The sequence below is a fragment of the Triticum aestivum genome, chromosome 5B, assembly GCF_018294505.1.
Source record: "Triticum aestivum cultivar Chinese Spring chromosome 5B, IWGSC CS RefSeq v2.1, whole genome shotgun sequence".
NCBI lineage: Eukaryota > Viridiplantae > Streptophyta > Magnoliopsida > Poales > Poaceae > Triticum > Triticum aestivum.
Window position 1 is genome coordinate 249,312,993 of NC_057807.1, and position 11,402 is coordinate 249,324,394.

Consider the following 11,402-nt stretch of genomic DNA (forward strand, 5'->3'; position numbering starts at 1 on the left):
GTAATAGAGACAAAAGCATAGTGCCCACAAAAGTTAGATAAATGTGAAGCTTTTGAGCGTGTGAGAGGACCTGGTGCTTCAATGTCATCGATGATCTTGTCAACTTGTACTTCTTTTGCAACGCGAGGATGAGCTGGTTGTCGCTGAGGTATTTGATCATTTTCCTTAGCACCATTGTCTTCAGTAGTATTTTCAGGTGCGTCAGCTCGATGTTCTTCGCGTACTAGAATGAATTCTTCAGCTAATTCTTCAGTAGGAATGACATCCTCAGTTGCCTTGAACTTGATAGAATCCTCAGGAGCTGGTTCATCTAACACAGAAGGTAGGTGCTCTCTTTGCGAGCCATTAGTTTCATCTAACCGCACATCTACGGTTTCAACAATCTTGTGAAGAGCGATGTTGAAGACCCTGTAGGTGTGCGAGTCCTTTCCGTAACCAAGCATAAAGCCTTCATGTGCTTTCGGTGCAAATTTAGAATTGTGGTGAGGATCTCTAATCCAACATTTAGCACCGAAGACTTTGAAATAACTCACATTGGGTTTCTTGTCAGTGAGGAGTTCATAGGCCGTCTTCTTGAAGAATTTGTGAAGATATACTCTGTTGATGATGTGGCACGCAGTATCAATTGCATCAATCCAAAAACGATAAGGCGTTTTGTATTCATCAAGCATAGTGTGAGCCATCTCAACGGGAGTTCTGTTCTTGCGCTCCACGATGCCATTTTGCTGAGGAGTATGGGGAGCAGATAACTCATGAGTAATACCAAGTTCATCAAGATAGTCATCAAGACCGGAATTCTTGAACTCAGTTCCATTGTCACTTCTGATGTGCTTGATCTTTACACCCAAGTTGGTTGAAGCCCTCGAGGAAAATCGTTTGAAGACTTCGTGCACTTCATGTTTGTAAGTAACAATGTGTACCCATGTATATCGAGAGTAATCATCAATAATGACAAAACCATATAGAGATGCATCATTAGAGACTACTGAGTAATGATTAGGTCCGAAGAGGTCCATGTGAAGCAATTCAAATGGACGAGTAGTGGTCATGATAGTCTTTGCTGGATGCTTGGCCTTGGTCATTTTTCCAGCTTCACAGGCTCCGCATAAGTGGTCCTTGAGGAATTTGACATTCTCAATGCCAATGACATGCTTCTTCTTCGCAAGCGTGTGCAAATTCCTCATGCCTGCGTGACCAAGTCGTCGATGCCATAGCCAGCCTTCTGAAGCTTTTGCAAGTAGACACACGGCTGGTTGTGGTCCTGTAGAGAAATCAACAATATACAAATCTCCTCTCCTAAAGCCTTCGAAGACTTTGGAATTGTCAGCTTCCATAATCACAACACAGCGATACTTGCCAAAGACAACAACCATATCAAGATCACAAAGCATTGAGACCGACATGAGGTTGTATCCTAAGGACTCAACAAGCATGACTTTGTCCATGTGTTTATCCTTAGAGATCACAACCTTACCAAGACCCAATACCTGACTTTTGCCTTTGTCAGCAAAGATGATATGCTTCAGATGTGACGGTGATAAGGGAGCATCCATCAAAAGATTCTTGTCACCAGTCATGTGATTTGTACATCCACTATCGAGGACCCATTCAGTGGTTTTGGGTTGAACATCCTGCAGATGAATTAGTGTAACTTACAAACTCATATGCTTCATCAGTGAAGAATATGATATCAAGTTCATCAGATGAATTTCATCAAGCGGTAAACAGATATAGTAGTATGAGGACGTGTGAAATGAAAGTTCATTTCATCATGGTTAGCCTGCGTCCTTTCAGGTAATTTTGTCAGGTCCCCAACAAATTCTTCAGACGTTAAGACACGTCTGGAGACCTGACCCTGCAGAAGAGATTAGTTCTTTTTCTTCACCACCCACATCTGAAGGGGTGGCAAAGAGTTCATCACTCTGCGAGCACCATACGAGAATGGTGGCATAGAAGCCAAACCATTTCGTTTCACATAAGTGGGGTTAGGGTAAGCATATGAATAAGCAGAGAAATTCTTCGAGGACTTATGAACATAATGATTTGAAGAATAATGCGCATATTCATAGCCCTTAGCTCTACCCTGCGAAACAGAGTTGTTAGCACGATGATAATCATATGAGGACTTTGATCCATTTGAGGAATTTGATCCACGTGAGGAATTTGGTCCGTATGAGGACTTGGATCCATATGAAGAATTTGGTCCATATGAAGAATTTGATCTGGGGTTCCTATTCATCACAGGTGGTGTCATGAGGACATTCACCTGAAGACTTTCAACATAACTTTTGGGAACCCAGATTTTCTTCATAGGGGAACCATTCCTGCAGTTAGTGCCAACATATCTAGCAAATACTTCACCATTCTGATTTTTGAACAGTTTATAGTTGGAGTCAAATGACTCATCAAAAGAATGAGAAGATTCACATGTAAAGCCAGATAAGTTAGATGGATCAACTGGAGGTCCCTTTGCAGCAACCCATGAGGTTTTGGGGTACTGCTCAGGCTTCCAATATGTTCCATCAGCATTGAGTTTCCTCTCAAAGGCAATACCCTCTTTCCTAGGGTTTCTGTTGAGGATCTGCTTTTTGAGCACATCACAAAGAATCTGATGCCCTTTGAGGCTTTTGTACATGCCTGTCATGTACAATTCCTTCAGCCCTGCATCGTCAGTGATACTAGCAATATCCTCAGATGAGGAATTAGTGATAGCAGAGGCAGGTGAAGAATTTGTAACAGTTGAAGCATTTGAACATTCAGGTGAAGAATTAGCAGATTCACGTTCAATGCACTTTAAGCATGGAGGAACAAATTCTTCCCGAGAAGCGCTGATTTGTTGAGCAAGTAATGAATCGCGCTCCTTCTGAAGATCTTCATAACACACTCTTAGCTTTTCAAGATCTTCCTTTCTTTGAAGAGATTCAGAAGAAAGCTTCTCGTGATCAGTCAAGAGGGTATTATGTTGATCTTGAAGGGCGTCAAACTTGGAGTGAATTCTCTGAAGACATTCACCCAATGCTTTTGACTAATCCATTTCTTTACGGAACATATCATCACTTTTGTCTAGCATGTTTTGAACTTGTTCCAAAGCCGTTTGTTGTTTAGTGGCGACGCAAACAAGTTTGGTATAACAAGATTCAATATCATCATCAGACTCATCATTATCAGATTCATCATTATCGGATTCATCGTCACAAAACTCGGATGAGGAGCATTCGGTTACCTCAGCACCGTCTGCCATGAGACATGACGCAGAAGATGATGATTCTGGCTCGAAAGTCATCATTTTGAGAGATTCCTTGAAATCCTCAAACCAGGGATCATGACGGGTTCGATGACCTTCATAGACATCAGAGATTCGTCCCAGATAAGCTTCGAATTGCCAAGATGCATAATGCGCCCTAATTGATCTCTGGATAGGTAGGAACAGATGATATCCTTCGCCATGATGTCAAGTCGAGTGTACTTGCGAATATCATCAGCATCCGCCATTTTTCATAGATCAGTAAGACCAATCTCAGTGACGGTCCACAGCTCGCTGTTCATTGCCATGAGGAGCTTCCTCATCATGGCCTTCCACTTGGGATAATCATGACCGTCAAAGATAGGGCATGTCACTTTCTTCATACCTGCGGTCGACATAACTAAAACTCCAGGCGGTTAAACCAAAATCACACAGAACAAGGGAGTACCTTGATCCGATACTAATTGAAAGTGCGTTATGTCGACTAGAGGGGGGGTGAATAGGCGATTTTTATGAATTCTTCAATGAGGAATTTGCCGGTGAGGAAATTCCTTAGCGACAGTAATGAGGAAATGAAAGGGTTGAGGAAATAAAACCAGTTGGGTTGGTGAAGACAATGATTTGGTAGACCAGTTCCAACTGCTGTCTCAGTTGTACGTCTGGTTGGAGCGGCTGAGTATTTAAACTCGAGGACACGCAGTCCCGGACACCCAGTCACTGAGCACGCAGCTCAGGACACCCAGTCCTCACCGTATTCTCCTTGAACTAAGGTCACGCAGACCTCGTCCAATCACTCGTGGTAAGTCTTCAGGCGACTTCCAAACCTTCACAGACTTGGTCACTCGGCAATCCACAATTTCTCTGGGATGCTCTAGACCTTGACGCCTAACCGTCTGAAAGAAGCACAGTCTTCAAAGGTAACAAGCGTCGGATCCACGCAGGATCAAATTCTTCAGTGATGCTCAATCACTTTGGGTTTTAGGTGTTTGGGTTTGGGGTTTTTCCTCACTCGATGATTTTCGCTCAAAGTCCTCGGAGGATGGGTTGCTCTCAAATGACAAGTGTCAAGTTCTCTCGGAGCAGCCAACCAGCTAGTGGTTGTAGGGGGCGGCTATTTATAGCCTAGGGAGCAGCCCGACATGATAAGACATAAATGCCCTTGTCTGATATGACTGTTAGGTGGATAAGATATTTTGGGACAGCTGGCGCGCAGCACAGCAACGGTCGGAAATTTGACTCTCAAATTCCTCAGGGCTATCATGTTCCTCACTGTGTAGGTAATTCGCACTGACGAATTCCTAACTCCTCAGTCAGAACAAATTCATCAGCGACCAGAAGAACTTTGTCTCTGTCACTGAAGAAAGTGACTGAACTGTATGAGATTTCCAAAGGCTTCACTCGAAGGGATTGGTAGGTTTAGGATTTTGAGTTGAGCATCACATGGAAATTTTTCCTTAGTATTTCCTCGACCCCCTTTAACAGTACGGTGTTTCCTATGACTCAAGAAAGAGAAAATGAAACTACGAAAACAAAAGTCTTCACGCTTCATGTTCCACAAATGAATACCAAGTCTTCAAGGTCACACCAATTTCTTCACTTTCAAAGTCTTCAGAAAGTCTTCGGAATATCAAAGTCTTCAGATGAAGAACTCCATTTTTAGGGGTCGACTTTCTCTGTAAATATCAAACTCCTCATAGACTTATAGACCTGTGTACACTTACAAACGCATTAGTCCCTTAACCTATAAGTCTTCAATACACCAAAATCACTAAGGGGCACTAGATGCACTTACACACCACCACCTCGGCAGCGGAGGCGTTGCCGGAGGGCGTCGCCGAAGGGCTTGGAGATGAGCGCGGAGGGGGCGGTGATGTTGGCCAGGAAGGCCATGTCGGGGGGTCTCCTCCTCCGGGGTGTCCATGGTCAGCAGCGGCTCGTCCATGTTGTCCGCCACCAGCACAGCCGTCGCGCCTGCCTGCTGCGCGTTCCACGTCTTGAGCGCGAAGTAGCAGCCGCCGTTCGAGCGCAGCCTCGCCAAGCCCCCAAGCTCTCCGTTTGGCGGGGCGACGCGGGAGGGCGGGCGCGCGACCGCAGAGGCTGGCGGGGCGGGAGTCCGGGCGACGCTGCGGGCCGGAGCTGGCACGGGGAGAGAGAAGCGGATGGGAAGAGAGAAGATGGGGGCTCTGCGAGGAAAAAGCGAGGGGGGAGAGAATGTGGGGGAAGATGTGGCTGCAGGTGGGCCACACGAGGCAAAAAGTGACGTCGGCGTTCCTAGCTGCCCCCCCGGGGCTGGGTTTGGGGTGGGATTACCGCAAATCCGAAGAAAAATAAACCTTTAGAGGCGTGAGTGGAACGGTTTTTTATCGTCGGGACTAAAAAAGTGGTCCTCAGGTATTCTTTGGGGACGGCTGGAGATGCTGAAAGGGAGGTTGCCAGCGGTGAGTGGGTCCAGTGGACATGTGGCGAGCAAAGCGAGCGGTTTAAGGAGCTGTGAAATCAGCCGGTTCAATCTAACACTGTCCCAATATTTTATTAGTTTTCTAGTTTTCTTGTTCACAGGGTGCATCTAAAGTCGAATGTAGAAAGTCCATGGCCCGCACCGCACACAAGCCTCTTCGTATCTTCGAGAGAGAAAAAAAATCATCCTTCGAGAGATTTCGCGGGGGCGCGGGTTCGTGAGGAGCTAGGGTTTGGGAGGGAGCAGCGGAGAAGATGATCGAGGTGGTGCTGAACGACAGGCTGGGGAAGAAGGTGCGGGTGAAGTGCAACGAGGACGACACCATCGGCGACCTGAAGAAGCTCGTCGCGGCGCAGACGGGGACCAGGCCCGAGAAGATCCGCATCCAGAAGTGGTACACCATCTACAAGGACCACATCACCCTCGGCGACTACGAGATCCACGACGGCATGGGCCTCGAGCTCTACTACAACTAGAGTCTAGAAGTAAATTTCTCCCCTCGTTTCCTCCCATGTAATTTTGGTGTTGCTCCGTCGAAATTGCCTCTCGACGAGTTATGGTTCTTAGCGGTGTTCGTCGATTAGGATGGTTTATTAGTACTCCTCGATTAGGAGGGTTTAATTTTGGGGGGACTCCGCTTGGGATGGTTTTAGTTTTGAGAGACTCGTCGACTGTGAAGGCTTGAAGTTGCCTCTGGATATTTGAGTTTTATCTGATATTCGTTTGTACTGATAAATTGGGCATCTCTGAGAACTATGCTAAGTAAATGAGAGGGTGTCGCTTACCATGCATCTAAATTGAGGTTCTGTGCACATCCGAGTTCTTGACCTAGTCTATGTGAGCGCTTTGGTGCTTTGTGCGGTCAGAATACAGAGGAGATGAGAGGATAGCGTGAGGAGGAGGGAGCTGAGCATGTGAGCGTTATTTTAGCGGAGGGAGCTGAGCATGCGATCATTATTTTTGTTGTGTAGCATCCCAGCGTTGGAGAGAACGGGTGCCAGGCCAGGCGCTACGCCAACGTTAAAGCAACTGAAGCACCTCCGACTCGCACCTCCGCATTGCGACACCACGTTTATTTGCGACGCAACGCTAGTCTTTTTCCTTAAGCACCTGGCATAAGCACCCACCATTGTACAAGGCCTGAGTGGAAATAACATGGTTGTAGTTGCTCCCGTAAAAAAATAAGGATGTAGTATTGTAGTTGCAAGATAGTACAAGATTTGTGTATTTGTAAGAGTCATGCCATGCTCATTCATTTGTAAATAGCATGCCCTGAACTTCTCCGTTTTATGCTTGTTATGTCAGCCAGCCAGGTTTTGTTGTTTAGCTTGATAGTTTTTTGCAAATTCTCTAAAATGTTGCACACATTAGTATACACGAATACAATTGATTTACTAAATCATAGTAGTTGTCTGCCATTCAGTCTGTTTATTTTCTGGGAATAACCTTCTTCGAGTTAATTTCAAGCTCAATGTCACACATATTTTGAATTTATTGTGCCATGGGCCTGTGTGCTTTTATTTCTTCAGTGGACCACAGTAAAGAAAGTTTCAGCTTTTCGGCCGAAATTCTTAACTTGGTTTTTGTTATTTCTATGTCTGGCTATAGGACTATATAATGTTCATTCCTATGTGTCTTTGGAAATATGATTGCCTTATGAAGTAAAGCTTGATTTGAGAATTATGTCATGTTATGATTACTGTGGTCCTTAGTTAGTTGACCGTTTTATAACTTAATGGCTTTCCATTGCAGATTATATTCTTTTAACTTGCCAGCATGATATGCATGTGCTTGACTTTGTGCAATGAGGGCTTAGTACACTATGCTTTCTTTGATTCTTTTTGTTTGAAATTGCGAAATACTCCCTCTGTAAACAAATATAAGAGCATTTAGATCACTACTTTAGTGATCTAAACGGTCTTATATTTCTTTACGGAGGGAGTACCTAGTATGCGAGTAGACCGCACAATTAAAAGCATGGCTGACATTTATCATTTATGTTTTAGAGCCTTGTCTGGAATGAGATTCACAAATGAATACTGAATCATGTGTGCTAATTTGGTTTTGTTCTCTGAGGGTTAGTATGGAGGACTGATTCCTCATCAAATCTCCCTGATCTTGTTTCCTTTTTCAATTTCCGCTAATCACAGTTTTATTTGGAATGCATTCTTCCAGGTCCCGCTGTCTTAAGAAACTATCTGGAATCCAACGAACCATACAAGACTGCTGGATGTACCAATGACTGCCGACCTGAAATCCTGAATGCAGCCATATTATCAACCGGCAAATGTGATGTGATGTGACGCTACTTGTACACTACATATAACATAATGTTTGTGACCTTTGTGTGATAACCGCTGTATTTTTTAGTTATGGCAAGTTCGTTCTGCTTACGATTTGTACTGCATCAGAGGTGTGTTGCCCGGAGAGCTTTGGTTTGGTGTGAAACTGTTGCTGCTGAAAGTTGCATGGCTATCTTAGCAGATGAGGAGATTAGAGGGAAACTTAGATGGAAATTCACAAATTCTACCCGACGATTGGGACAAGGAGCTACCTCTGATTAACTATCTGGAATGCTTTAGGACTAAGTTCAAAATTAGAAAAACAAATGTTGGCAGTAAGTCCAAAATTAAAGTAATACTGAAGTTTCAAAAAATAAATCTATCCGGTTTTTTGGTGGTAAAATGGAAGGGGGGAAACTAGAATTCCCATTTTATCTTGCAGATTTTTGGTATTAAATTCAAATTTTAACTGAATACTGAATCTTCCAAAGACCAAAACTTTCCTCGTCCAACGACCATTTTTATTTACTGCAAAATATTCGTGTGCTAAATAGACATCCAACAAACCAGACGGAGTAGGGGATAACACACATGAGCACCACCCCCTCGTGTGGCTGTTTCTAGGTTTTTTTAAACATAAGTATAGATGCCAACGCTCATATATACACGTATACATTCATCCTTATAAACACACACGCACATCCTACCCCTATGAGCATCTTCGAGAGATTGAGTCGGCATATCATCTTGAGATTTTACTAAGTCACTGTAGGCGCCTCGTAGTCGACGGGAACATCTCCTCCCACTGAACGTGTATCGCCAAAAATCTTTAAATAAATGCAAGTTAAATGCGAGCACCAGGACTTTCTCTGAGTAACACTTAGATTCTCGTCGCCGTACCCTTCGTGAAAACAAGTCTGTCGGGGAAACGACACCTATTGGATCATGGGGGATCCCTTCTACGGTTGGCGGGGAGAGAGCTGCGCGAAGAGCAGGCGAGAGATTTTTATCCAGGTTCGGACCGCAATGATGCGTAAAACTCTAGTCCTGCTTGAGTGTATATTTGTGTTCTTGAGTTCTTGAACAAGCTGTGGTGCATGCCCAGTCCAAAAAAGTCCCAATCCTTCTCCAGTACGCCTCGGGCCTCCTTTTATATGTTGAAGGGGTTGCCACAGTGGCATACAGGAGGTGGAAAGTATCCACAATGCACAAGCTTATCGCTGACCTAGTAGGACAAACGCATTTAATGCGCTGCTGTTGGATTTCGGGTTCCGGCAGACCCTCTAGATTCGAACACTGGGGTGCGCGCGGAGATTTCGCCCTCTGCCTACCTGCACCTCACCGCCTCGCTATGATCTAAGCAATCAAAGGAACAACACAAGAGACACAGAGTTTATACTGGTTCAGGCCACCATTGTGGTGTAATACCCTACTCCAGTGTGTGGTGTGGTGGATTGCCTCTTGGGCTGATGATGAACAATACAAGGAAGAACAGCCTCGCGAGGGTCTGTCCCTGGCTGGTGCGATGAACTTCTAGGGGGAGTTCAGTCGCTCTCTGGATCGATTTCCTGGTGATCATCCGATGCCTCTACCTTGGGAGTGGCTAGTCCTATTTATAGGCAAAGGCCCTGGGTCTCTTCCTAAATATTGAGCGGGAAGGGCGCCAACAATTGACCATTTTAAAGGGGAACATCTAGTACACTTATCCTGATTAAAGTTGGTCCTCGCCTGCCAAAGGCTCTGGTGGTGACGCCGGCTTGGGCTCCACGATGACCTCCATCCTGCCGTTCTACTGGTCTTGGTCTTGTTGCACTGAAATGGATGCCTTTGCTTGATGCTCTCGCATGCACTTGCTCCCTTTGCACCAAAGAGGAAAGAAGGACACTGGCTGGCGCCCGCCTGGCGCCCTTGGTCGTCATGGCTTGCGTCATGGGCACCTCGTGAGGTACCCCGCCTTGATCTCTCCGCCTCCTCGCGAGCCAGCCCGACGAGGCCGTGCCTGAGGAGGCTCCTTGTCGTCCACCCCGCGAGGCTTGGCCCCTCGCGAGGGTCTTGAGCTTGTGCTGACAAAGATGGGCCGCGCTGGGCCGCCCCTTGAGCCACGCCACAGGCCGCAGGCAGGCAAGTCTGGGGACCCCCGTTCCCAGAACGCCGACAGTAACCCCCGGGCCCAAGGCGCGCCCGGACTTGGTTGAGCAGAGAAGCGAAGGGGCAAGTGCGAAGCGCTGCGGGCCCTAACAGTCTGCGGCCTCGGGCGCCGCTTGGCGGTTGATTGGACGTGGGCGGCCCCGCTCTCCCACGACACCTCGGCAACTGCACGAGCTGACAAGTCCCTGCATGCAAAAAATGGGTCATGATTACCTGCGATCGTGGAGGCCGGCGGTTGGCCTCCTCCCGCTATAAGTATGGAACGGCGCGAGCCATTCCAGTTCGTCTTCCTCTGCTACTCCTCCTCTTCTTCATCTTCGCCATTGCTCCGTCTCACGCCGATGGCACCCATCTACCGGTTCTCCGCAGAAGAGAAGGGAAAGCCCCCCCGAGAGGGTCCTGACCCGCTTCTGCCGAAGAAGCGGTTGGTCCTCTGCCGTCGAGATGAAGGCTCGCGGCAGGAGGTGTCGAGGCCTTGGTGCGAGCGGTCACCGCCAGGGTTTCCGCTGCCCTTGTACGCCCGCCTTGAGGGCCCTGCAGGAGTCGATGCCGAGCGCCATGGACGACGCCGCCATCGGCGCCGGTGGGTCACGGCGGTGCGCGTTGTCCCTCCTGGAGTTCACGCTGAGGGCTCCTCCCGAGAGTTCGTGCTCCACGCCGCCATGCCTCCTCGATCTTGGATTCACCTTCCTCCTTCCTTCGCCTTCGAGATTCCGCCGAGGGGGACTTTCAGGCTCTAGCTGCAGCACGCCGACTGCCAGACTCCTGCGACCGATGCAGATGTCGAGGTCATCGCTCCAGGTAAGGTTTTCATGACCCGGGGCTGGGGCGAGATCACCCGGGTTTGCAGGACGAGAGGCGCCCTGGTGATCCACCTAGAGTTCGATGGCGCTTCCATGATGCTCTTCAAGGTCTTCGACGAAGATGGGCGTCGGCTGGAGTGCTGTCCCAGAGGCAGCGGCAGAAGCTCTGGAGTGGCAGGGACTAGGCCTACCGTCGCACGTTCTTCCAGCAGCTCCTCAAGCGGCGGGGATGCCGGAGGATCCAGCGACTCCGCCGAGCCCTTCGCGACTCCGGAGATGAGCGACGACAGCTACGAGCCCCTGAGCCTGCGCCGCTCTCGGAGCAGGACGGGCTCGTTAGGCCGCCGCCGTCTCTGATCTGGATGAGGTTGGCGCCGGTGCTTGACGGCCCACTGTTGATGATGGCGTCCGCCGCAATGGTTCCTGTAGTTAGGACCCCTTAGGATTCGCGTCTTTTGTCCCTGCAA

General features: G+C 47.6%; 1 protein-coding gene across 1 annotated transcript; it reads left to right on the top strand.

The window, feature by feature from the left end:
- The first annotated feature begins 5,825 nt into the window (after nt 1–5,825).
- On the top strand, nt 5,826–8,095 carry LOC123111210 (ubiquitin-like protein 5). Its single transcript, XM_044531949.1, has 2 exons — nt 5,826–6,187; nt 7,878–8,095. Exon 1 carries the CDS (start codon nt 5,957–5,959, stop codon nt 6,176–6,178), a length of 222 nt encoding a protein of 73 aa, XP_044387884.1. The 5' UTR covers nt 5,826–5,956; the 3' UTR covers nt 6,179–6,187; nt 7,878–8,095.
- Nucleotides 8,096–11,402: the final 3,307 nt, after the last annotated feature.